At 41.4% G+C, this 27,997-nt stretch overlaps 1 protein-coding gene across 1 annotated transcript; it reads right to left on the bottom strand.

Moving 5' to 3' along the window:
• Positions 1 to 22: 22 nt before the first annotated feature.
• fgfrl1a (fibroblast growth factor receptor like 1a) lies at positions 23 to 27,008 on the bottom strand. The gene is made up of 7 exons (XM_020645267.3): positions 26,673 to 27,008; positions 25,930 to 26,025; positions 9,562 to 9,834; positions 4,155 to 4,241; positions 3,311 to 3,595; positions 2,303 to 2,656; positions 23 to 1,389 (listed from the first exon to the last, which is right to left on the bottom strand). The coding sequence occupies exons 2-7, from the start codon at positions 26,012 to 26,014 to the stop codon at positions 950 to 952; spliced, it is 1,524 nt and encodes a 507-aa protein (XP_020500923.2). The 5' UTR covers positions 26,015 to 26,025; positions 26,673 to 27,008; the 3' UTR covers positions 23 to 949.
• Positions 27,009 to 27,997: the final 989 nt, after the last annotated feature.

Genomic DNA, 27,997 nt, shown 5'->3' with positions numbered 1-27,997 from the left:
AGATGACAGAGAACTCAAAATATACTATACATAACAACAATATACTTTAATAACATTACATAGATATGTAAAAAATGCCTTAATCTGAAAAATAAACCTTTAATACATTTCTTAGCAAAATAAATTAAATATTCATGACTCGTTTGATTATAAATGACTACAGCTTCATAAACTGTGGTTGGATAAGTGGAGGTCTAAAAGAATGCAAGTTTACCTCAACATGCTACTGACTGATGACGGAAATCTACCTTACAAAAGTTCAAATGATAATGAAGACCAAATCAGTTTACACAGAAACACAATTCCTCCATCCCTTGCAGTCTTAGGCAAGGTTTGTATGCCATGCAAAGGCTCGAAAACTTACCGTTTTACTCTATTTCACTTTTAACAGGACAAAGTGAGGGATGGAGGAAGGTAACACGGATAGTGGTCTAAATACCAAACATAATGCATCTTGTACAAACAAAAGGGCTACCTGAGTAGGAGCGTAAAGAACAAGCTCCTTTGTAAATCTAGAGTACCGTTTCCATCTTCACTCAGGCAGACAGTACAGAACCTCTGCACTCCGACAGCTGAAAAAGTGAAAGGTAAACCTTACCTCCATTTTTTTCCGCTACAGTTCAAACAGGAAAATGCAACTGCTGAGGAGGAGCTTTCAGCTGGCCATGATAGCTGCAACTAATTCATGCTTCAAAAAAAGTCCTTGTCCTTTTTCAAAGTGCACAAGGATTCATGGATTTTAGTGGTGTGAGGATCTGAACGGTAAAAAAAAAATGAGCACCAAAAATGGAACTTTGGATGTATCACTGGCCACTGTTCTTCCCAAATGCACTCTCTGGACAATCTCTAGAAGTGTCTGATGAAGCTTTTACAGAGTAATGCCAGGTGAATGTCCCTCAGGAGTTCCATAACACACTGAAACAGTTAGTGAGGGATATATGGCATTAGGCTAACACTGAAAATGAATGTGTTGATGCTGATGTACTTTCCCATCCACGTGGGAGTGAGTGTGCGTGTGAATGTCAGTGTAGATTTTGGGGTAGATTTTAGGGGGAATTGTTGGTCCTCCCTGGCTGAGGAGGAGTTGCTGCTGTGCCAGGTATTCCTCATAGTTTATGGAGCTCATGCAGTCCTTCTCCGGGCTGGAGGAGCTGGAGGACGAAGCCACGCAGCCTCGATCCCGCTCTCGATAGGGCAGCCGGTGGGTGCTCTGCAGTACCTGTGCAGTTGCAGGAGCGCTGGGTGGGGGGCAGTGTTTTCGGCTTTGGCAGAACCACAGCAGTACCGTGCCAAAGATGAACACTATCCCAGCAGGGATGCCGATGATGACTGGCCAGGGGAGGGAGCTGGAGGCCGGAGAGAACATCGGTGTGATGGGAGGCTTTGTGTCTGCAAAGGAAGAAGGCCAAAATAGAACCAAAACATGTTTACAACTTCGAAACAATGCCAAAAGTTTGTTTAATGCTCAGGTGAAGTGCTTGAGGCTGAAATATTTCATCATTTTTGTTGTTAATTTAATCAATTTGGTTTTTTTTTATCAATTAAACTTCTGAACAACAGTTTATGAACAGCAGATGCTTTAAAATTAGACCAGAGAAAAATGTAAATCTCCTTCTCCTATAAGAAGATGGCCCATCTGCTAACACATGAACATCAAATAATCACAAGTTCAATGTCAGCCAGGACATGCCGCTGAAAGCTCTGCAGTGAGCAAGTCAATGGATCTTAACTTAATTTTAATGTCATATCAATTATTATTAATTAAAATAAATCATCAAAGAGAAAAGCCACAAATAATTGAATAAGTGAGGCAAAAACTATCAAGAGGCCTTTCTTGAATTGACTTACATATTCAATTTATAACTTATACTGTTATTAAGATTTGATAAATCAAGTGTTCATTTTACTCTTGAAGGCTTATTGCTTCCAATATCTCCTTTCGTAATGTACAGAAAAAGGCCTTAAACCACTTCTAAAACAAGATAATGTACATGCTCGTCTTGCTTGAATTTGGTTGATTTGTGTTTATTTACTGAAGAATCACACGAGTCCAAAACACACCAAAAACATTTATACACTTTGTTGTCATCTGTCTTTCTTACTTTTAACTGACATGTATGCATTCAGTTTGACATTCCTATAATGTTATAATGTGCACCAGCGCAGATTCCTAAAATAAACAGAATAAAATATACAATCTGAAGGCAAAGCTCCTTGTTGAAGCTACTTATGTGTTTCTCTGTAGTATGTTTGCAGCAAAGCCTGCAGGGTAAACTGTAAACAGACAATTCCCAGTGCTCACCTGGCAGCACAGTGAGAAAGGCGCTGCGGAAACTGTAGCCCATGGTGTTGGCGCCTAAGCAGATGTACATGCCGGCGTCCTCCTCCTTGGCTCGGGTAATGAGCAGCTTGTTGAGGTAGGAGCCGTCGGGTCGTGACCACACCTCCCCTGTGGGCAGCACAACGAATCTATGGTCCCCCACCTCTATGGTGGAGTTGTAGCGGCTTTCCTCATTGGACTCGACGCGTTTGAGCCATTGAATAACTGGCTTAACGTCGCTCCTAACTTTGCACTGGAACGATGTGGTGCCTCCGAAGTCCACTGTCGTGTTCACCGGATGAGTTCCCGTCAAAACTGGCTTGGAGTTTGTCCTCTCTGACACACAAACACACAGAAAAACTGTCAAAGACACATACAGACGTCTTTTGACATGACAGCCCTTCTGCAGTTAGGAAAGGTCTTAGTTGTGCATGGCAGTATTAGCCTCTGGCTTAGAACTAATAATTGAAAGGGAGGGAGGAATACCACATGTAACACAAGAGGTATGTGTGATTAGTTCCCTCTCTGTCTTTGCTCCTGGTTGTACAGGACACATTTCTCATGGGAGAAAGGGGGGGGGGGGGTCTGGCAGACAGCTGGGCTTTAATCAGCTCCAGATTGGGTGGAGGGTCTCTGTGTTAAACAGCTTCTCTCTCTCTCTCTCTCTCCCCCCTGTGCAAACACCAGGGCACAAGCCGCTGCTCTCAAGCCTGCTTCCTCAATATGCTTCTCATATACATGATTACACAAGCACATTGAACCATGCAGTAAGGATATGAATAAGACCTGCTGATCGCAATCAGACGGCAGGGGTTGGTAGATCAGAGAGAAAACTGATTTTTAAAGGTTACAGTTCTACCTAGGCTATTTCCTGCAGCTACAAAAGATCACAAAAATGATCCAAACAAACAGCAGTAATCATTTAGATTAATACTTCCCGGGGAATATGTCTGGTATGTGTACAGCTCAGCCTCTCTGTGGGATACTCACGGATGACCTCAACTTTATACGTGGCATTGATTTCCCCAGCCCGATTGGAAACCCTGCAGGTGTATCTGCCGCTGTGCTCAGGCGTCAGACCCTTCACACTCAGAGTCCACTTATTCTGATGGTCCTTGCCAACCTCCTGCTCCGTAAGGGGTCTGTCGTCCTTAAGCCACACGATGTCTGGTCGAGGATTTCCACTGGCCATGCATTTTAGGCGCACCGAGCTGCCGACAGGACGAGCAATAACCCTTTTTCTCATCTTAGCGGGGTGGGTGAAGCGGGGACGCACTTTATTGAAAAAAAGAGGACAAGTTTTGTAGTTGACACATAAATTAATATGACAGTTTCCATGATAACCGTCATTACAATGAGACATCTATAGAAATTAAAATCAATTTTAATTCACTTGAACGATATACTTATGATATGTTTTTCTGTCTGCTTCAAACACCCAAGGTGTATGATGAGGAAATAATAGCATTGCTTCCTCTCATGTTATGTTGCATGATTGAATGCAGTCTTGATTGATTCAATCTGCACTGAAACTGAATTATGAAATATCAATAATGTCACTAAAATAAAAACAGAAATTCTGTTCACCTGGATTGACTCCACAACAAAAAGACTCAAAGAGTCAGCCAATCAAGTTAATTTAAAACAGACACTACATTCCTGGCCATAAAACATGTCAAAAATCAAACAGAACACTGCAGAATTGTTTTCAAAATGTAAGTGTGATTTAAAGTCTATGTTTCCTGAAGTTAATAGAATAAAACATACAGAGCAACTGGTATGGTCCCTTATTCCGCCACTGCCTTATTGATAAAAAAAGGAACAGAGCCCTTACCAAATTTTTCTATCAAGCCATCAGTGCCCAGGTCAGACTCAGCCCCCACAGCCGTCCCAGGTCCTTTTTTATCAGAGCCTGAATCATCTGTAAACACAAGACAACAGCTGAGTTTGAAATCAATCATCTTTTGTAGGGAAACTTGAAATTGTGTGGCACAGAATTCTGTATGAATAACTGTAGTTAGTAGTTTTCCAAAGATTATTTGGTCAAACCACTATTTCCTCCAATTTTTAAGGATGGACGCATGGAATGCTGCCACATAATTCTGAAGCATAACAGTAACTTAGTATCAACCACGTGCTTCATAAGTTACCAATAAAACATCTTTCAGTTTGTGTGTCCATAATTAAAGCCCTGTGAACAATGAGATATAAGGAAGAAAAAGAAAAGAGAAGAAAATTAGAAATGCTTCACCTCATAATGCACAGACATACAGGCGTCCATCAACAACAAACAACTTCCATTGTCACAAAGGTGTCACCTTTTAAGACTTTCCACTAGACTATAGTTTTCATTTTTTGATAGTTTGACCGCCACAGCTGTTATGGCAGTGGCCCAACACCAAACAGTCCCTGCAAAGCTTTCTTGGCTCTATCTGAGTAAATTTAGCATTTATAGATAGGCTTCTCTAAGTGGGGTGCATGTTAAGGTCAAACTCTGTAATATTTGGCAGTAATATGATCAGTTTTCATAAGCCCAGTTTCAGAAGACAGCTGTGGTGTTTATGTCATCGGCTGACATCATGCAGCGGAGCTAAGACAGGGCTTAGAGAGAATATAATGAGGGAAACTTAACCGAGGGTATGTGATGCATATCAACTTTTTAAGTTGAGCATTGATGATTTAACGCAGCAGATCAGGTTCCTCTCCAATAACTTCCAACCAGTACAAGTGGGGACATTAAGTAGATGATTACTGAAGAAAAGCTGGTGTTAAATAAATTTAAGTAATACTATTGAGGTGTTACTTTATGATGATATATTAGCATCGCCAATTTATTAACCATTAATCAAGGGAAAAAGAGACCCAATTTCCCAATCTAAAGGCCAAATTAACTGTTTGTTTTTACACTGTTTGTTTTAAGAACTTGCAACCAATTCTGTACTTTATACATTTATTTTATTCTCGAGCTCAGTGTAGCCCCAAGTTGGATTTTTCTAGATGCAATTAGGCACACTTGATTCCCTCTCAGGGTTTGATTGGTCCAGGTAAAGAGACCAGATGTGACTTCTAACCTTCTCGCTCTGCCTCCCTCCGAGTCCCCCGAAACCCTCAAAGCTCTCCAGGGTTCTCTGGGTACAAACCCTCCTTTGTTTGTCCCCTGCAGCACTGAGTCCAGCCATGATGTCATGGCTATTTGAAGGGGTTTAACTGGCCAACTATAATAACCCATTCCTTTAAAAAACAGCCTCCTCTGGAAGAAATATTTCTCTGTTGCTCACTTGGGCTCTCCACATTCCTCTCAGTTCCTGAACCTCCCAATCCAAACAGAACAAGCTCCCACACTGCCGGGGTTTTCTTTTTGAGTTTTTTTCCCCCTGAATCTATTTCCTCTTTACTTTTCTGCGTTTCTAGGGAACAATGGCGCCCTTCATACGTCTGTCCTGTTAAAGTTATCCTTAACCACTATTGTCTTTACACAATGTTGGCTCACTAGATTGCAGACATGGGTGAGGTAGGAAATCTTATTGCTGCCATATGGTTGTTATTTCTGGAAAACGTAAAACTAAACAATCGATAAATGAGGGGTGAAGGTGGGGCCAGTTGTGTGTGCTGGAAAGTAAGTAAAAGCTGCATCTTATTATGCAATCAGTGATCAAAGAAAAGCTCTTATACTTTATGTACCAGATTCAATCAAAAGAGTCATGATTTTACTGCATGCGAGTAAATGTTAAAGTATCAGGTTGATTAAAATGCATTCAGCCTCCTTGCATACAACTTTAAATCCATTCATGGTCTAGCTACAGTATTTAGGGTCTGACACCATCCCCTTCCACTTCATTCACAAATCCAGCCACAGGAAGCAGGTCACTACACACTCGCTCTGCTGGCCTCCTATGCCAGCTGAATCACAGGAAGAGGCTAAATGATTTGAGGTCAGAATGAGCTCCAGATGTTGATGGGGACATTGTAATGTCCAGGGAAAGTTATGCTCAGTGGCCTCACATTGTACTCTGGAAATCTCAAAACAGCTACCACATGTGATCAGTCACATACAGGTCAATTTATCTAACAGTCGGCCTGACGAAATCTGTGCGCCCGGAGCCAAAATCTCCATGTAGAAATATTGAGTGCTGCCAGCCCTGTCATTTTTTCATCTGAGTGGACATAAAAATTAAAATCCAATCTTGTAAATGCTAATATGACAATCCCATCTTAATGCTAATATGCGGCTCGCTGTAGTCTGAGCAGCTGAAGACTGGTCCAGCATGCATAATTTTGTCCTGGTGGGGTTACTAGCAGGGGATCGGTCCAGTTGTCAGGAGACCACCCCAAACAAGGCCCAAACAGCCAGCTGGAGGGATTGAGGAGGCGCCATGTTGCACTGACTGACCAGATTCTTTAGATAGCTCAGGGGAGGACAGGCTGTCCACTGGCAAATGGGAGGAGGGAGATCTCTAGCTACAGTCAAACCCCCTTTTTCTTTACATCCCCCTGCATCCCACCTGCTGCAAAACCCCTCACACTTAATATTTCACCCCATGTCTTCGTTGTCTCTTTATCTTACTGTCTGTCTTCTGATTGGCTTCTCTGCAGGGTCCCAGGGGAGGTTTAAAACATTATGTGCTCCACATATGGCCTTGAACTTGGGCTGCAGCCAGGATTTTGTTGACCCCTCTCTCCTGACCAGCAGTATAACTGACTACAGTTGTCTCTCAACTTTTCTTCATTCTGTGATCCAGTAAAAATAGTAAACTGACATGATGGATACTGTGTGTGGAGCTTTGCTGGGAGCAAATAAGCGCAGTCCTCTGATCTTTTTGAGCAACATAGTAGTCCTCCCAGCAGGTCACTGCATTTAACTGCACGCAGCTAAATTAAAATAGCTGACAATTAGGTTATTCAACGTTAATGGAAAGTGTTACTCATGATAATTGCCGACTATTTGGCTGCATTTAGCTGACTGCAATCCTGAAAGTATTTTGACAATGAGGCCATTTAATCTTTGTGGCAAAAAAATAAACAACCAAGAGCGAAGCGCAGCTCCAATGGAACAATTATCTATAAAAACAAACACTTGTGCCTAATGGGATAAAGGACAAGATGGAATAAATAGAGGGGTGGTGGTGTCATGTTTAGTACCTCGAGTCGGCCTCTCACACAATCAACCCCACTAGAGGAGGAGTAGGAAATGGAACAAGCCAGATCAGGATTAAGAGTCAGGCCAGAAAGTCTTTAGGTATCTCCATAAAGGGCAAAAACACCCCTGATAAAAATCTCATGGAAATATGCTTCCAAGAAAGACTTGTGATTGAACTTCAAATGGTGTTTTTCTCCAAACGATATCACAGAGTGGGAGTAGAGCAAAGCATGCAGTCAGGTTGAACTGATCCCTGCCAGCTTCATCACATCGGTCTTAAACTGTTTCACTGACATCTTCATCCTCACACTGAGCAGAAGCCAAAGCATACAAATGAACTGTCACGTAAACACATCGCAGAGTAAAATGAATCTATCACAGATATTAATCTGTTCTCTGTGTCTGCTCATGTGGCTTAGTGGGCTTCAATTGATCAAAATCAAAATTCTGTAGTATCCAGATTTAAATCAATATCAAAATAGAGAAAATAATTTGGCATGGATTTTGTGTATTTGGCTCTTCTGCAGGAAAAAAATATTTATTCCAAAAAATCAGTCTGTCTCTCATTATTTAAGAGATTTTATTTCAGTGTCTGAAAAATAACAATCTCTAAAAGGTGAGAGAGGGGCCAAGCACCTGGAATAGAAATATCATCTAAGTACTTCTTGTGAAAATTGAAAATGATGTTGGTCATTTTTTTATGCCTTATTGTTTTTTTTTTTGTTTGCTCTTTTGTTCCTTTTCATCATATAATATCTTTAGATGACATATTCTCTCTTGTGTCTTGTCTGTTATACCTTGATTACAACTCCATTGAACCATAACTATATCTTCCAAGTTCTTTTAGCATTTCGAACTAACACTTGAATATATTTTCACACCAACCTCAACTTTTTTTTCAAAATGTTTCAGCTGTGGATTTTGTATTGTAATAATGAAAAATATAAAAAATCTAATCTAATGGTTTCATGGTTGTTGTTAGCAATCATATGAATGATCCACAGAGAATTGTTCAACGTAAAACTTAAGAGTGCCCTTTAAGCGCACTGCAGACACAGACATACCCATGTCTGACTTTGATACTATATAAGACAACTATAGTCTGAACCTTGACATTATATCTGGCTATGTGCCTGGATCGCCAACCTTTCGTTTGATCACAATCAGCAGGCACCCTCTCTTTGAACTCACCGACAGCTTCCTATTGAGGGGGACCTTCAAATAAACTTCAGTCTATTCCCAACTCGCGAGCGTTATTTGCAATGAAATGAAGCATTTTATAAAGTGCTGTGTTTTCCACATCTGCCTGAGTATGGATCATCTTCTGGAGCCAGTTTGTCACAAGACCAAGCTGCAGCTCCTTTTCAGAAAGCGAGAGAGATCGCAGACTCTAGCCCTAATTAGGCATCTTAGAGTAATTAGGCTAAACACAGCCTTCACGCTCCACTCCGCTCATTCATCATGCTCCGCTCTAGCACAGAGGAAATGCACTGTATGCACATGCACAAATGTGTAACACACGTAGTCAGATGGTGCCTAATCTTCCAGGCCCCATTCAAGAGCTGTGTGAGAGTCTGACGACAAACCACCAGTATTACACTGAATGTGGTTCTTATTGTGGAACTGCGGACCTTCTGCCTCCACAGAGTTTAGCCTTAGGAAAAGGAAGAGCTTGAGATCCATTTGAGTAACAAAGGATGAAGTGGTATGAAACAATATCCTGTGCCGATGTTGACTTTGGGCTGGAAGAGGTAGGGGCTGTAACAAATACTATAGATCAGAGGATCAACAACTAAACCTACATAAATCCACTCGTTTTAGACCTCAACCTCTGTGAGTGATGCTGTCTTTAATCATTTGAACTGGATTTTTGGCACAAGGAAAGCATTAAAAATACAGTTTCAAAACACCACATTGGATGATGATGCGCTCTGATTGTATAAATCAGGGGGCTGACTAAATGCCAGTCACTGGTTTTAGTTACCAGACAGGTGACTTCATGTTTTATAAGTGCTGGATTAAGACTTTAACAAGAGGGACCCTTCAGAGAAACAGGTTATATAAACTTTCCAATGTGCTACATACAAACTCCCAATTTACTCACTGATGACGATGAGAGTGTAGTTGATGTTAACGCTACCAAAGCCATTAGTTGCTTTGCAGATGTAAGTCCCTGTGTCATCTGCCTCCACCTCCTTGATCTTCAGGACCATACGGATGAGTCGGAAACGGATCCAGCCGTTGTGGATGTTGCGCCCATCCTTGGTCCACATTATGAGGGGCGGGGGGTCTCCTTCTACTGGGCACAGCAGCTTAATGGCGCTCCCAAGCCGAGCTGTCTGCCTTTGAGCAACTTTCTCTGACACCCGTGGAGGTCCTGAGGACACAAAAATGTTAAAATAGTGAATTTATTTATCAATTTTTTGTTGTTTTTGTGCCCTTGTTTTTTTCCTGTCATGGTGAAATACAAATGAAACAATATCAAGGCAGTAAATCACAGATTTTGACCAATAGATTTATAGAGACAACATAGTTAACTAGTCATTACAAATGCTGTTAGTAAAAAAATAATAAATCCGGAACAGCTACTAAATAGACCTTACAGTTTCCCAGGTGTAGGAAAAATATTTTTGATCTCTTCTCCATTCTTTAAATCATCTCCCAACCTCTACAAGAAGTCCTGAATTAGAAAATAACACCATGACACATAAATGCTATAGATGAAAATTCCAAGACACTTTCTTCACCTATTAAGACATTTCTAGGACCTTCAAGGTCATTAACATAAACATGATTTTAAAACAATCACACTGAGTTTAGTCTTCAGGTGTAGTCAGAGGAGCCTCTCTCAACAAGGCAACATAAATGTTAGCAAAACCACTACTTGACATTTAGATTATGTATAAAAGGAGTCTGAAATAAGAAAATAAAATATAAAATATAAGTACTGTATGTATCTTGATTTCACTAACTAAAAATAGCTCTATATTGAGTTTTTGAACACCTCAGATGTGGGCAAATGGAATAGGATAAAGGTAATTTGTCATCTTTATGGCTGATTACCCAGAAATGTCGAAACCAGATTGTAATAATTGGACAGGCCCTGTCATCCGCTGCCTCTGCAGAGAGGGTAAAGTGTTCTGGCTCTGGTTTTTTTGTAGCGTGCAAAGGATCAAAGCGATGAGGGGGGCGGGTTGTGGAGAGATGGACAGCAGCCTGTTCTCCCAGCTCTTAATTGGCTCAGGTCTGCTCCATCAGATCTGATGAAGTGGAGCGGACCGAAACACCCTGTGATGGTGTTAGGAGGCCTGCACTACTGCTGCTTGAACAGCACCAGGCGTTCCACTAACCCCCCACTAAAAGCTAAACAAAACCCTGAATCCCTGAACAGACAAGACTGAGGAGAAACAGGAGATCAGGGAAGAGGACGAGGGGGAGGGAATGCAACCAAACCCTATTGCTTCAACAGCCCTCAAAAGTACACAGAGCGCAGACTGTGCCCGAGAACAAATGGCAGTCTGGTAGCAGTAAAAACAATGGGGAGGGTAAGTACACATGGCCTCTCCTAATGCATACACACACACACGCTCACACGCTCACACACACACACACACACACACACACACGCACTCACACGCACATTCACAAGTGACACAAGTCACATTCCTTGGGTGTATTTCACACATATGGTAAACAAAAAGCTCATTAGACTGATGGGGCTGCAGTAGGGAGGTGAAACAGGTAACTCCATCTGGCTGTTTTAATTCTTTGCGTTATATATCAACCAACAGATGTGTCTCAGCTGCAGGTAAAACATCTGGACTGCTAACATTGACCTCTTATTCTATTTAGGCATCCTATGAAGGCAAAAACAGTTAAACCTATTATATGAAACATCAAAAATCGTATTCACGGAAACACAGACACTAGAGTTTTCCTTCCTCTCCGTGGATGGCCTTTTCTGGTCCAAAGCATGGACAGGAAATTGTAAGTGTCATTGTTTATGTCTGTGGAGAAAGCGCGACCGCAAATTTTTTGGCTGTTGTCAGCTGGCCCATATCTCACTCCACTGCTACCAGGAAGCAGAACAGAGGCGCTCACTGTTCACTTTCTAACCCTGCTTGAAGACCACAAACAGGTCACAGCGTTGGCTCGCTGCAGCTGGAGCTCACATGGGCTGAGTTGATCCCAATACTCTGAACCACCTTGTAAATACATCAACATATTTTTGCCAAATCTGAAACAAATAAGCTTCATTTATTTCCTCTACCAAACAGTCATGGAAGCCAGTCAGTCGTGTGTTTCTTTTGGAATAATGGAAAGGGCTGACAAAGAAAACCAACAGTCAATTCATGGCAAAGGTTAAACAGAGGTGTCAAAACACATTGACTCTGCACATGGTAATGCTTCTGTAAAGAGAGATTTTTTTTTAGCGCTGGAAGGGTATTGCTTCAGTGTTATATTCACCCAGGTAAATAAAAAGAGTCAGGGGAATGTCAGTATTCTTTTCCATTCATAAAAAAAAAAGATAATGTTACATGGCAAAAGCTCTCTGTGTTGTTGTTGTTGTTGTACCAATCTAAACATTTCATATCACCTTATAGTCAACATTCCTTCTTTTTTTATTAAAGGAGCAATATGTAAGAGCTTAGCAGACAGGAAACATGTAGTCAGTAAGTCCTCCTTCCAAGTTTCAATTCTGGTCCAGAATGGTCTGTATTTGTTTTGACCAGAGAAGGTAGGTGGTTCTAAGGCACCCCCCATAGGACTGTGTTGGATGCCCCTCAGTTTGCCAGATATGAGACCAGTTATCACAACAAACCAACAAGTCTTGCAACTTAGGAAGCAGGCAAACAAACTAGTTCAGATAACTAATTCTAGTCAACCTAAAAAGCCTCTGCACTTCTAATAAATTTAACGACCAGAAATTTGGTAAAAGTAGGATGAATATCGGAGGTGCTTTTGAAAAATGGAGAGAGGTTAAAATGCAGAAAGGTTTCAAGACCGTTGCAAAGCTGGCTGAACACTGAAGCTTCTGTGTCTGCAACATGGACACACGAGTGCGTATGGACTAAGGGAGGAGGGGTCGGGGGGGGGGACACAGCTCTCGCCAATGATTAGAATTTAGACAGCAGTATGAATTTTTCAACACTACGTGACAGGGTCACACATTGCATATTTTTTTCATCTGTTAGATTGAAACGTTTACTTTGAAAGGGCAGAGAAAAATTGGATAGACTTAGTTGTCATGGCTCTTAAGATTTAAGACTCAGAGAGTAAATTTGAATATTGATACCGCATTTATCTTTGTTAACTATATCTAAGACTACATCCAGCAGCTGGTAAACTTAGCGTAGCACAAAGAGTAGGAACAGGGGGAAACAGCAAGAATTAAATCCAAAGTTAACAAAATCTAGCACCTCGAAAGTCACAAATGAATAGGTTAATATCTTTTTTTTTAAATCCAAACAAATAAACAACTAAATGTCTAACCAGTCCGTTGACTGCCATAGGTCTATGTAGTCTAGAACTTGGGCTATTCAAGACAACTCCACCTCTTGATTTATTTGGCTAGATAAACTAAAAAGCTTTGGCTGGTGCTTCAAGTAAAAGGAATGTGCAGCACACGATTTCCTCCCTTCACCTCCGCTCTTTGAACCTTTGAAGTCTTTTCGAAAAACAAGGCATGAGGAGGTGCTGAAATCAAGGACATCATCTGAGGTACTTAATAAGTATTTGTGCTGTGTGCATGACCACCATCCTTTCTTCTATTGGGACTCTCCTCCTCTTTCTCTGCCTCCCCCATCTCAAGGACAGGTTTTTCTTAACCTTGAAGTTGAAAGCTCTGACAAACAGAGGCCCTCTGTAAATTAAAAAAAAGTGAACTGAGGGAAATTGTTGCCTGCTTGACTGTGAGATAAATGTTCATGTTCAATGTAAAATGTAGCATAGAGTCACTTTTTTGTTTCAGCTTCAGTCTTATTCATCCTCTACAGATCCTGTGATGAATAGGATTCTGCCAGCTTCATGACAAACTGCTGAGTGTTTCAGAGTGTTTACTCAAATTGTTAGAATTGTTAGCTTCTCTGTTAATGGAAATTGATGCACATGACCATATGGGCTTTCCTCCGTATCGCAGTGTTGGTTCCTTATTAAAGCCCAGCCCCGTCTGTGAATGGAATCTTTCATTGCACAGGAAGAGGAGGAGGAGGAGGAGGAGGCCTGGCGACTCTCAGAATTAGCTCTGTTTTTCTTTGCTGAATTTGGTGATAGATTATTTTAAGAGAAAGGGGCACATTCAATGGGAGGCATTCTTGTAATCCAGACTAAATATAGCCAATTTAAAGAGAACCTTGTGAGCCGGTTAATGAACTGTTGATCTGACGTCCAGGCATCTGTGGAGGGGAATATGTTACATTGAGAGAGGAGCACAGAAAAATCTAATTGCAGACTACAAAGGCTGCCAGATTTAAGCAATGATCAGATGTGCCCGTACCTCTACTATTTATTTTCTCTTTTACAAAACACCTGTGGAATTATAATGATGTGTACATGCATTTTTTTCTCCCATACAAAGTGCCTTGGTCTTTCATAGTCATTGAAAGTCAATAAAAGGCTGGCCTGGCTGCTGACAAACCCTCCAATAGTGAACACCTGGATCTTAATCAACCGCAATGAGAACGACCCGGTAATGCACGCAACACCGTCTGCTCAATACAGGATATAGTTATTCAAACAACATTGTAAACATCTTCTAATAAAAAGGATTTGGTCCTTAATCTCCAGCCAACTAAAGGAATTTCTCATGCATCAAAAGGCTTTTGCACACAGTCAGACTTTGATGATTCATTACTTGGATAAACACTGATCTGAGTGAATGTGTCTCCACTATGCGGTATATACATGAAGGATAAGAGGAAGAGAGACAGAAAGAAGATGGAGAATGCCTCCTACTATTCAGCAGCACTGTGTAAGCTCAGCAGACCGTGCAATAGGAGACAGACCTCGAATATAACAGGGGAAGTTTAATGGAGCCTGTGCTTCCAGCAAAATATTCTATCATGCATCTCTTAAAGCCTCAGGAGCACTTGTGTAACATAAATCAACAAAATGGATGTACAAAAAGTAAATTCAAGAAGCATTAAAGGGAAGAGGGGAAAATGCACAAAACATGAAAGCTAGAAACCAAATCCAGAGCTGGTGACTTTACTTGAGACTGGAGGGGCTGGGTGAAGGCAAAAGGTTAGGTAGACACTGCAGCTCAGGGAGTGTGTGAAAGGCCAGAGCTGCTGTTCAGAACCTGCTTCTGCTTTGCTCAGCTATACATTTCACAGGCAGAGATAAAATCAGCAGAAAACAGAAAGAGAGAAAAAAGAAGGGGAGAGGGACCTTGGCAATTCAAAAAAAAGGTGAGGTGAGAGGGTGAAAGTGGATGGGATACAAGGAGTGGCGGCGAAGGTTGTTCTGACAGCAGTGTGGCAGCCGAGGGTGAAGAATGCCGTCTATTCTTACCCTTCGAGACGTCCTGCCCGGCAACTTCACCCAGTATGGTAATCAATACCTGTTATTTTCTCCTCTCAGTTTTCCAATCACTAGATAAGAGCAGGGTAAAACCAATGAGGACAATGGCTCTTTCTTAGGCACCATCTGATGTGGGCTGAATAGCAACTGGTTCTGTGGTGGGAATGGTGTAAGAGGAGCTATTAGATGACACGAGGGACGAGAGAAACAGCAGGAAGGGGTGGAATGAGAAGAAAGAGGTAAAGGGAATTAGATGCTCCCGTCAATCTGTGTGATTGAAGCAGTATCACTGGAGTAAGATCGCCGCTGCTTGTTAGCAATTCATCTGCATCCTCCACTAATGGCTCCAGAGCAACAGGCTGCTACAGACCCCCTCATCAAAAGAACAGGAAAGAAACAGAAAAATTACTCCAGCGTCATAAAGCTTCTGGAAACATCTACATCACGTGGCCAACCCTTAGCAGGCCCTACTGTGGAGCCTTTGAACTCTAAGCTGCTATATTTCATTATACTTGACTGCTTTCTCCCAGCCCCAGTTGCCCTTGTTGGAGAAAAAGACCATGTGTGTGTTTTTGTAGACTCCAGCGCTACCGAAATCCTGGCTCCACCCAGAATAGAAAATACTCAGACATTAGTTTTTGTTTGTTCCTTTGTATATAAACTGGATGATTATAGTTGTTTTTTTAATTATCAGTCCTCATTTGCAGAGGTAAGCCAACTCAGACTTTCACTTTAAATTACTTTGTCTACAATAGTCCTACTGTATACTCTGCAATAGAAATGTATGAAATATAAAAATTTATTTACAAGGGGAAAAAATGCAACACTAAGGTGGGGTTTTTGATTAAGCCACCATCTGCATACTATATTGATAAAACAACATCAGGATTTAGGTGGCTAACTGGTTCAGCGAATAGTGTATAAGATAAAGCTTCTGTTGTCCTTTTATTGATATTTTGATTACATGAAAAACCCCTTTTAATTCAGTTCAGGGATTTTCCATGAGGACTGGATACAGTTTGAATACTTCCACAAGCCTGGAAAAGTACGACGTCCTTATGGAAAGACCATACCTGTATTAAAAGAAGCCTTTCATTTAATGTTTTTGGACCGGCCATTTGAATTATTACTGGAAAGTTCATGCAAGTTGCAGTGGAACAGTTTATAGAGTTTTTTCAAGTTGTAGGTATTTTTGTTTTAAAATACCATATCATATCAAATATCAACTTTTTTTCCCTTCTTTTTTGTTTATTTGTGTTCGTTTCCTTGTGGTTTTTGAAGAATATGGTAAAATTGTACATTTAAAGATTTATTTTTGGGCTTTTTGTGCCTTTAATGGAGAGACAGGACAGTGGATAGAGTCAGAAATCAGGGAGAGAGAGCAGGGAATGGCATGCAGGAAAGAGGCCACAGGTGGGATGTGAACCCGGGCCGCCCGCTTGAGACGACAGCCTCCATACGTGGGGCGCGCGCACTAACCACTGCTCCACCAGCGCCCCAAAATTGTACATTTAAGAACTACAATGTGTTCTGGTTTTACATCACACACATAAAGACACATTTTCTATAACATTGTTAGGAAATAGACAACAAAAAACACACTAATTCAATGGCATAACATTTCATGCAAAAGTGAGTCTGTCATAAAGAGCGCACAGTGAGTGTCTAGTCGCTTTATCTCACTCCATTAAGCTAAGGCCCGGTGCACACACAGGGGCTGAGTGTGTGCTTAGGGCCACTTATCAGGGACAAGGCAGTAGGAGGGAGGCTGGGAGGGGAGAGAAAAAAGGCGAGATAGGGTGACAGACAGAGAAAGAGGGGTCAGGGGAGGGGAGAGAAATTTAAAAAAAAAGAAAGAAAAGAAAAGCAAGCCAAGTAGAGGAGCTGGGTAAGAGTTAAAGAAAGTGGGGTTGATTTAAAGAGTAGCAGGGTGCAGAGGCTAAGATGGCAGAGAGGCCTCCTTTAACACACAGCTCATAAGGCGAAGAGGGTTGCATGGGGGAGTGAAGGGGGATTAGGTGGGCCCAGGCGGCAGCAAACAGGAATCCCAACAATCTCACACCCCACTCCCTGGTGTGGGCTCAGCCTCGGCCACATGACACACACTTATACATACTCATACAGACCTCTCTCTCTGCAACACAGAGCAGGGCACCAATGAGCACCTGTTTATTACTGTCTGTCTGATATGTTTGGAGATAATGCAACCACTTGGCACTGAAAGGGACATTGTGTGAATGGTAACACATGTTTTGCTGCTCTGGACTGCCTGCCTGTGTATTGTCACTTATTCTCTTTCACAAATACCTTAAAATTAAAGGAAAAAAGGTAGAAGTGAGTGCTGCACTGGGTCAAATTTTTTTGAGGAATCAGGTACTCTTCAAGGACAGGAGACAGAAGTCAAATAGCTAATAAAAACGTTGACTGTCCAAGGTTATAAGTGTGGAAAAGGCAGACTAAAGTGAAAGTCTGAGGCACTCTGATGACGTATAAAAATCCTTTATCAAACAGGGATGTGTTTACATGTTTCGACTAGTCTTTGTCAGGATAACTGTCATATTCAACTGACAAAATGTGAGTCGACTCAGGTTCTACAATGATGATTTGAAGGAGCAATATGTAAGATATCTACTGAATTAAATCTTAAAATGACCATACTATATCATCAGATATTAATGAAATATGCAGTCAGTAAGTCCTCCTTCTAAGTGTCGATTATTGCCTGGAATAGTACAGTATGTGTTTTAACCAGAGAAGTTAGGTTTAGTTTAAGGTACCGCCACATGGCCGTTTTGGACACCCCTGCATTTTCCAGATATGAGACCAGTTATCACGGCAAACTAACAGGTGTTGAAGCTATAGAAGTAGGCAAGCAAACTGATTCAGGTATAACTGATTCTACCCGACCTATAAATCCTCAAAATGTTCCTAATAAGCTCAATGACCGGAAACGTGGTAAAACCAGGATCAATATTGGAGATGCTTTTGAAAAATGGAGAGAGGTAAGAACACAGAAAGGGTTCCAGACCGATGCAGAACTGGCTAAACACTGAAGTTTCCGTGTCAGTGACATGGCAACCTGTGTGTGCATCGACTCTGGGAGGAGGGGGAGGGGGGAGACAGCCCTTTTAAATGTTTTTAATTTGGACTGCAGTACCAATTTTAAACACTATGTGTCAGAGTTACATATTTCTCCTTTAAATCATACACTTATGGGTCCAGGCCAAATGTATTCCAATTATTATTTTAAAGAAATTGAGGAAATTGGTCAACAGTGAGTTGCATCCTGTCATTCCCGGCACAGCCCTTCTCCTTCGACGTTACTGCATTCCACTGCAGGTAAAAACTAACTATCCTACCTGCGTTTGGTACATTTCCTACTTTTGATTCAGCCTGAGTCATGTCTGGAGGTGCTGAATAAGATACAGATGTCTTGTTAAGTTGAGCCACAGTCATTCTGTATTGGTATGAGTTTTTACAGACTGGCAGAGAAGCACAAAAACAAGCCCATTTTAAGCCAGACATCTGTCACCATTGCACCACTGTATGTTTCTTTTAGTGTCGCTGTCACATCTGTGTGGTGATGAAGATAATAATGGCCAAGCTTGGCACTGATTGGCCCTTGTTTTTCCATATCAAGTAACCCAACACCAGCTGAAGATCAGACAATCTCCATGACACTGGGAAGCGCTTTACACCAGGGCCTTCATCAACAAGGTCCTTTCAGGAGAGGGCCAGCGACAGACTGTGATGTAGCAGGAGCGTTTGGGCAGAATGGGGCAATTCAGGCAGGAACAGGAGGGAGGGAGAAAATAGAGGAGGAGTGGGTGAGGGAAATATAAAGGCGAGTGAGACAGAGACGAGACAGAGAGGGGAGACGCAAGGCAATACCAACAGAGGGGGTGGAGGAACAGGCAAAGCTCTCACTGACAGCAATGGGGCCTCCTGACAATCCAGGAATATTGTCTAAAATCAATCTGTCATCGTGCAGCTGTTTAGCCTGTCATTACGATGTGGTACTCAGCCTTTCACAGTGACAATTTGTTCAGTGCTTTCCCAGTTCACCTTACGACTTGGTTGTAAAAAGGTCACTGCCCTCTATCCATCTCTGTCCGCCAGTCTGGCTGTCTCTTTCTATGTTAATCAACTGTCCATGCTGAGCTGTACACTTCTTGTACAGGAACAAGGGACTAATGACCTCATTAAATAATGCCCTTAATTCCTACCGCTAATCATTTCAACATTTATACATTGTCTAATTAGCAATGAACAGCAAATATATAAACCAAAGTATTGGCGTCTCCCTGCATTGACTGTGTGCATTTTGCAAGTATGTGTGTGTAATTACTTATCAGAGTTATGGGAAGATATTATTCAAACTACATTTCTGATCAGAATACAGAACTAGACAAAAGGTAAGTGCATGCAATGTTCTCCTCAGGGGAATATGAATGTGTATTACAAAATTCATGACAAACACTTGCAGTTGTTCATTTCAAAATGAAATTGTGGATCTTGAGAAAAAACACATACATTGGCCAGTGTTTGTACAGATAAGGTTCACATGTCAGATAGCAATACAACAAAACTTCTTAACCACCTCAAGAGACAGCAACCTAAACACTATGCTGACCACCAAACAGTGAGGAGTTCAGCCACATCGCAGTCAGCAGTTTTAATTGATGGTGCAAATTCTGATCTGTCTTAATTCAGCTACACCATTAACAAGTCGCTCCCCATGAGGTTCAGCTGTTGTAATAATGTAATGTTTAAATGGACGTGACTTGTAAATACAGAATTTGAGCATTTAAAAAATGAAATGTGTAAATAAGGTTGGTTGTTCTGGTCAGTAATTTGCAAACTAACCTCAAAAACCAACATGAAAATTAATGATGAAAAAAATTATGATCATGATCCTGCCAGAGAAGAATAATGATGATATATTTATTCCAAACTGCACACCTCTTCTGGTGTGCAAGATGTAAAGATATTTTCCTGTAAATCAGAGATGTCAACAAAACCATTTCAATAAACTAATAGTCCAACCAAAAGTAGTCATTGCTTCCTAATGATGTAAAATGGCTAAAAAAAGAACAGTCTGTTTAGCTAATATTCATTCTTGAATGATCGTATGAATGGAGCAGTGCCCACATCTGCCAAGCATCTAACTCCAAGAACATCCAGCCTAGGGGCTGATCCAAAGACCAAACTCACATCACTGTGCATGAGGAAATCAAATCAGTCTCACTGCATGGTGCAGAGTTCCAGTGTAGCAGTAGTCCCGCTATAAAATATGACCGGTTATATTCTTTGCTCCTGAAATGATTTTTCCTTCCTTGTCCTGTTCAATTCTTCCTCCCAAAGTGGGGAAAAGTGGGGTGGATTTTTTTTTTTTAATTCATTACAGTTACAGAGGTATCCTGAATGAAAAGATAGTTGAAACAGATTGCTGCTGCAGAGAATGGGTCCAAACAATTTCATCATGACAGCTTATACGCTACTGATGAAACTTCCATGTTTGACGTACTGTGACAAGGAATCGCACCAACCAGACTCTTTATAAGCTCAATCAATGGGGACAAAGCACAAAGGATTTCTGAGGTCACTAAAAAGAATCACTAATGAAAAACAAAGTGGAAGTCTAAAAGCCACAAAGCCATGTGGGGTCTTATTGAAGCCCAACGGAGGTGAACCGAAAGAGATGGGGGCCTGAGGAGGGGAGGGAAGGAGAAACTGGAAGGAGGGTCCGGGGTTGTGTGTGGAAGGCAGCAGAGGCCTCATTCAGAGCTTGTTATCCCAGCCGTCGCCTAGCTCTGCTTTCTTTGGATTCAGCCAGCCATCACTATTGCCACCACCATAACTTTCAATCAACCTATTTAACCGCAGAAAGGCAGGGTTGGATTGTGTTGTTGTGTTTCTGTGTGTAAACAGTGTTTGCCAGGACAGCAGGATGTTGGAGAAAAAAAGGCAGAGAAAGCTTCAAAAACAAAATGTCAAATGGTGTTTGATATCAGGATAAAAAATCATAAACATAAAGAAAACAAAGTAAGACTTATCAGCAAGGGAGTAGAAAAAATAAGAGAGAAAGCATTTCATCCATGTCAGGATGCCTGATTAGGTATTCTGATAAGTCAGTACGCTACTACAGCAGTACAGATTCAAGCGGGCTGTGGCAAGCACATCCAGTAAGATGATCCAGATTATATTTCTACAGCTAAACAAGCCTTTTATTCACTAACATCACAATGACAACTGTACAACTTGTCCAAACCTGCTCAGTCCAAGCCTCATCCTGAAGGCCACCATGGCCTTCTGCTGTCTCGTTTTTTGAGACAACAGAAGGTTTTCATGGTAGATGTTTTGTAGGCTTTTCACATGGTGGCTCTACTCCAAGAAAAAGGGCTACAAAGAGCCATTTGTGGAGGAACGAAAAAAGGGAGACGAAGGAAAATTGAAAAGGGAGTTTCTGCATCCTCTGCCTGCAGCTGGATGCAGACTCCAAATCATAAATATAAAAGATCAAATCTACAGGAAAACAAAACTGACTTTCCATCCTTGTGGTCAAAAGAGGCGGGCAATCAGAATCTCATCATTTCATTAATAAAATGTGTGGGTAAACATCTGTGCAGCATGAGACTGATGGTAAGGGGGAGATGGAAGAGGAGGAGGGGGCATCTCTCTCCATGATTTGGCTCCTCAAAGAAAAGAGAAAACAGAGGGAGACTGGAGAAATGAAGGAGCCTTAGAAAGAGGGGTTGCGCAAGACAAACACCTCCCACTGTGGAGCTCAAATGTTATGGTAAGGTCACTTGTAAGGATCCGGCGAGGCGGACCCTCACTCACCCCCCCCAACCTTATAGGTTTGCTGCCAGTCAATCAGCTCACTCTCCCCTTGGCCAAGGGTGTGACACATCAGCTTGGATCGAGGAGTCTAAGTATCATCAGATGCTTATTTAACATCCAAAAAATGTGAAATTAAAAAAAAATGTGGTATTCATGTGTCGGGTAAATCCTGTAAGTGATGCCAGGAAAGCGCTTGAAGATGATTATCATCTGAATGTGACAGTCTGGCACCTCCATGAGCAGTAGCTCCATGGGGTTTGTGAAGGTTAACAGCAGCAAAAAGAAATTGTATTTAACTGAACCCAAATCCATTCAGCCAACAGGAAGAGCGTGTGTGGTCTGAAAACACTAGCGGAGCCAACTGCCCAAACAAAACTAATGAGCATTGTTCACACGCAGACCTTGGTATAATTACATTTTCTAAAATGAATTCATAAAAAAACAAGAAAATTCTCCTCATGTCCATCTGAGCATTAGCATACAGCTGAGAGGGACAAACACAGAGAGCAGACAATGCCTTGTTGAAATTCCACATGAATGCTAATTGAAGAGACCATTAAAGTCAGTCAATTAAAGGAGTGTTGCTCACAAGGATTATATGACCCTGCTAAAGTAAACACCAGATGACCTCCATTATGACTACTTATCACAGCTACAGCCCTTTCCTTTCTTTCCCCATGGAGGGGTGAAGTCTGACACATTCCTACCTCGGAGTGTTTCCTCCGGAGCTCACAGGGTCAGCAATGTGTGCTGAATGATGAGAAACACGGCTTGTTACACTGCTGCTAACATTATTTCCGTGATAGAAACTAAAGGGTTTAGCGAGAGGAATATTATTTCCACCTGGCTTAGAAGAAGAGGTGGAGCGGGAAAAGTTGTTGGTGCACCTCTGAGGTTTTCCAAATTGCTCTGCACTCCTTGGATGTCTCATTATCATGACTTTTCTCAGGGTAATTTCAGCCTGCTTAATAAAACACACATATATTCAGACACACAAAAGTGGTGCTCATACATCCTCGTAACTTCTTCTCACGCACGTCTAAACAGCAGCACCTTTTCTATAAAGATTTCCCCCATCCACGTTCTCAGACATCAAATAGGTCTATTCTACAGGCATGAGGAGTGTTTAAAGTTAACTACTGTTGCACTGTCCAACCTGAAGGGACTATCACTGCAGTTCTTATTAATCCATTCATTGTTCTTGGCAAATGGGCCCAGACCTAGAACATAGGGGCTGCATAGTTCATGGCTTGTTTTAATGACATCACATTAACCTAACTCACTTCCTTAAACTTCACACTGGTAATTAATGGGAGGAAAGTAGGGAGAAAGAAGCCGAGCATGTATGTTAAGGGTTGCACTGGCAGGCAGTGTTAGTTGTCTGGTTTGGAAACAGAAAACTGGAGCTGATTTAACAGTCACACACAGTTATAACAAATTAACTTGAACTAACTTGAGTTTCCAAGTTCTTTGTGGGGTGAAAAACAAAAAGTAAATTTATGTTGCTTTAATTTCTGATCCTGAAATGGTGCATTAAAATGGGATTTGGACCTGGATTTGAAAAAAAAAAAAAAAAAACATGCTACTCAGCAGCTTTAGGCATAATTCTCTCTTCTCTTGTCTCACCAGCTAGGCCCCACCACTTACACCTTCTTATTATTCAGCAGCTATTTAAAAATAAGAGGACTTTGGGGCATTTGGTTACTGAGAAACTAGCCTCATTATGGTTGGAGGAAATGGAAAACTGTTTAGTAGCCAAATGGCCTTGTGATTTTAAAAGCCCTTGGCATACATTGCATCTCATAGTACCTTCTTGTTATGGAACCATGATGTAACTCGGCTATAAAATGTAAATTTTCCAAAAGGGTTGCAGAGCAGTTTTTGCATGCTTTAAAAATCACCAGATTGTCCCAAAGGAGAAACAAATGTGTATTGAATAAAAAAAAATCCCAACAGGATTAAAGTACAATCACAAACATTCACAAAGAAACACAACTGTATGTGAAACCTGTTTCTAATTAGAATGCATCCGAACGGTACTGTTCAGTGTGTGTGTGTGTGTGTGTGTGTGTGTGTGTGTGTGTGTGTGTGTGTGTGTGTGTGTGCATCTGTGTGTGTGTGTGTGTGTGTGTGTGTTCATTGAGAGCTAAGTCCTGGTTAAAAACAGAGACACCTGGTGCCTCTCTGTTTCTCCCAGGGTGCATTTCTGCAGATCCATATGTCCAGGCGGCTGCATTCCTCTGTTAGTGGAGCCCAGTGGTCCCTGGGTCTGTCACCACATTAGAGGCTCTGCTGGGACACATCACTGAGCACCTCCTCCAGCTGCTGGGGGTGGCGGAGCACCAGAGGAAGAAGGAGTGGCTTGGATGGAGGAAGTGCTGGGGTCTCTCAGGGGGGGTCTTAAGAAGTAATTCTTGCATGGCCGGTCGCAAAGTTATAGCAGCAGAAAGAGGAGGGGTCGATCTGCCCCTGTCTGTGTGTATATGTGTGTAAGTCTGTGTGTGAGGGTGTGTGGCACACGGAAAGGGGTCCAGGGTTGGATAGTGCCTGATGACTGACAGCAACAGGCTTTAAATCATTCACCAAAATGTCTTCCAAGGTCCATTGTTTGAAATAGTCAGTCAAAAGTAACACTTGCAATGTGTTTTTTTTTTTTACAGTTTCACACTTAGTCAGAGGAAATCTGTCGTTTATTATTTATTTTACATTTATCAAATATGTCATTGTACTATGTTAAATTTAACTGGGACAGTTTTACAACTTTTCTGGCCTTGGCTCCACCACAGAAGCACATGCTCCAAATCAAAACCTCCAGTCAGTATTTCACAGGATGTCAGAATCAAGATGTTACATTTAGAGCATAACACACACCACTGTGTATCCCTGCTTCTGCTGAAATAAAAATGTGATATTCACACTTCACAGATTGTACATCATTCAAAATCCTATCACTCAGCCTGCCTGAGTGAGCCCCCTGATCTTTCTTTATCTCTGTGCGTCTGAAACCACTCTCAGACACATTTTAAAGGCTGTGAATTCATCTTATTGTCAGACTTTAAAACAATTCACACTGCCACTCTCCATCATCACATCAGATTCCCATTTGGGTTCTCCTCCACTGACATCTGTTAATATGTAAACACACAAAATTGCCCGTCTTATTTGGCCAAAGGTCTTGTTTACTTATGCTGAAGTCGTGCCATAAAGACACAACCGCCACATTCTGAATGAAGCATTGTCTGTAGACCCACAGATCTAATCTCACCCTCTAAACTGCCGCCAGCTTGCCCAATCCACCCACAGCCCTGTAGCCACATGCAGGTATTGTACCTATCAGACGCCTCTTGAATTTACATCCATGCTGAGCTTGAGGATAAAGAGAGACTTTCAGATTTGTCTCATTTAACCCAGAGACAGTTTTACAGTTTTTCCTCGGTCTTTGACTCATGGCCCCCCCTGGATTTCATCAGACACACTTAAGCAGTCGGTTATGGTGGATGAAATCATAGAAATTGCTTTGACAAGTTTTCCACAACCTCTTGACAAGCTTACAGTACGACATCTTTATAAAGCAAAGTATTGATGCTGGCACAACAAATGGTACAGTAAATTGTGCACAGACTGAGGGATTCCAACTTCCACTCAGTGTTCGGACATAATCACAAACACACACACTGAAGTGAGTTAGTCCCTTGGTCTGCCGCAGGAGAGCTGGACTCTTGCACTGTTCTTTCACTCTGGGAAGATGGATGATGTTTGTTTGGTTTAGCTGGAGTGAATGTGAGCACCAACACACACACACAGACACACACACGCATACATACATTGCCATGACTGAAACACACACAAACTGGGGCTAGGGGTTGGACTCTAATTCCCCTGACCCATGTTGACTTTGGGCCCTGTTTAGAGATTTTTTTAGTTCTCAATTTTCCGTCTCTTATTTTCTCAGTGTGAAAAAATTGCAAAGAGCCAACTGAGACTTTCTTCATGCTCACAAGAAACCAACCAGTCAAGCTGAGTTATAATGAGCTGCGAGACTGGGGTTACATCCAGGTATAAAATGTGCAATATAGGAAATAAAGAAAGTTTATGAAGCAGCTCTCACCTCGTGCACAGTCGGTCAGCATAACAGCCTCAAAGAACAACAGCGCAATCTTCAGGATGCCCATACTGTCTAAAGACAACTTCATGTTCCCTCAATCTGAAAGACACATGGTCATACTTACACAGAGTATATCTGCCAACATATTGAATATACACAACGAGGGGCATATCCACTGAGACAAATGATGCTATTAAAGGATTTAGAAGAAATACCTTGTTATTCTGACCAATCACACATGCTTTAATAAAAGAAAAACAATACTTAAATGCAATACTATATTTTATACATTTATATATTATATATATGTACACAACGATTGTAACTTAGTTATCACTTCACTTACTTGTTGTGGACGTTTGTTTCGTTTAATTCACCTCAGGGGTTTCTTTACATAACTTCAGGGGCATTTTAGCCCACAATGAGGTCCAATAAAATAAAACACTTCAGTTTTGGGATGTGTTAGTCTTTTGACTTTTCTTTTGGTATTGCACTTTAGGGTGTTTTAAAAATTGAACAAACGCTCGTTTATGTAAAAGAGTTGTTCATATGTCTTCTATATATTGCTGCAGCCAAAATTAGCCAATGGTCCATAAAAAGGTCTGTTTCAGTATACTTTATCTTAGCTACACTTTACAGTATTTATCAATGATGCTGCTCACTTGATGGTCGGAGACGCATGCACAAAAAGGTTAAAATTTACACAAAATATAAAAGAGTTCAAGAAAAATACTTGAACAACATACCTTTTTATTCAACGAAAGTCAACCTTGTAGGAGCCTCTTGACATGAATGCTTGAAGCTACAGTCCGTGTTGAGTCCATGAATCAAAAGTGACGCGGTCGACTTTTAACCGACCTCTAACGGAGCAGCGGGCGCTCGACTCAGAGAGAAAATAACGGTAATACTACTGCTGAGGAGCCGGACTCATCCATTTATAATAATAAAAGTCCCATATACTCATTTGTCAAAAAGTCAGTCCAGTCTGTATACTCCGCTTCGTCCACCCATTGACTTTTCCAGAGCGCACAGAGCAGAGACTTGTTGTCTGTCCCAGCGCTGCAGCTGTGGACCAATCACAGGCAGCAGAGTCCGGACACATTTAACTCTTTTAACTCTCAGCCACACACACACACACACACACACACACACACACACCTCTTCATCACACAGCTATTATATCACCGCTGTCAGCTTAATGTATGAGAAAAGAGATAACAGCTGTCGCGATTATAGCAGGAGGCTGAACAAAAATCACTGCAACATTAACTCCATATGACTGAATTGATCAAAAATAAAAAGTTGCTGCTTGGTTTTGCAGGAAAAAACGTATCAATGGAAAATGTAATTTTGGATTTAGGCGTCACAAAGGGTTAGGGTTACTACTTTTAATTATACATTACTTTTAAAAAGTTACAATCTGGCACTAGAGTCACGTTGGGAAAACATCAACTCAAAATTGAGTTAAAAATGTATGGTTCGGTTCATTAGTGCATTACATTATAAAGAAATGCTGCCATCCAGTGGTTACTTTTATGCCTAGATCAGGCCCTATGACAGCGCTCCCAACGATCAAAACTGTTTCACTCATGCAGCAAGAATAGTTGTTTCTACTGTATGTTTGTTTTTGTTTTTGCATCTAATCCAATACTGACAGCTAAACCTGTGATATAAAGAGGTATGAGGACAAGAGTTATCCTGTGCTCGTCGAGTATGTAGAAGTGGTGGTTAGTTACCCTTATACATTTCTAAGAGGATTACTCAAGCAATTTTTATTGCCTTCCCATTACATTGTGGGATTTCTAAGAGATGGAAAAAAAACCCCCTCATAATCAAAGTAACAGAGGCTGAGACATGCTGACTGTAGTGTCTTGTTTGGCTCGTGCTTAGAAAAGCTGGGTCCTACACTTCCCATAATGCAACCATTTGCATAGTTTTGTTAGACCATTGATGTCTGGCAAAGACCCCGATCTATTTCATCCTAAAGTCCCAATTTTTGATACATTTTCTTTTAAACTGTAGTAGGATTAGACAACTTCTTCAAATAAAACTCAATGAAGACACAGAATAC

This window comes from Labrus bergylta, chromosome 18 (genome assembly GCF_963930695.1).
Source record: "Labrus bergylta chromosome 18, fLabBer1.1, whole genome shotgun sequence".
In the NCBI taxonomy this organism is placed as follows: domain Eukaryota; kingdom Metazoa; phylum Chordata; class Actinopteri; order Labriformes; family Labridae; genus Labrus; species Labrus bergylta.
Note: the sequence above shows the minus strand (reverse complement) of the source record. Positions and strands in the feature narration are given on the sequence as shown.

Bases quoted from the DNA above. Each gene is read 5' to 3' on its own strand.
- fgfrl1a (XM_020645267.3), bottom strand. From the start codon at position 26,014: ATGAAGTTGTCTTTAGACAGTATGGGCATCCTGAAGATTGCGCTGTTG. The intron at 4,242-9,561 runs GTGAGTAAATTG...TTGTGTTTACAG, and splicing joins CTACACTCTCATCGTCATCA to ATGATTCAGGCTCTGATAAA. The intron at 3,596-4,154 runs GTAAGGGCTCTG...TTTTCAATAAAG, and splicing joins TGGCTTGATAGAAAAATTTG to TGCGTCCCCGCTTCACCCAC.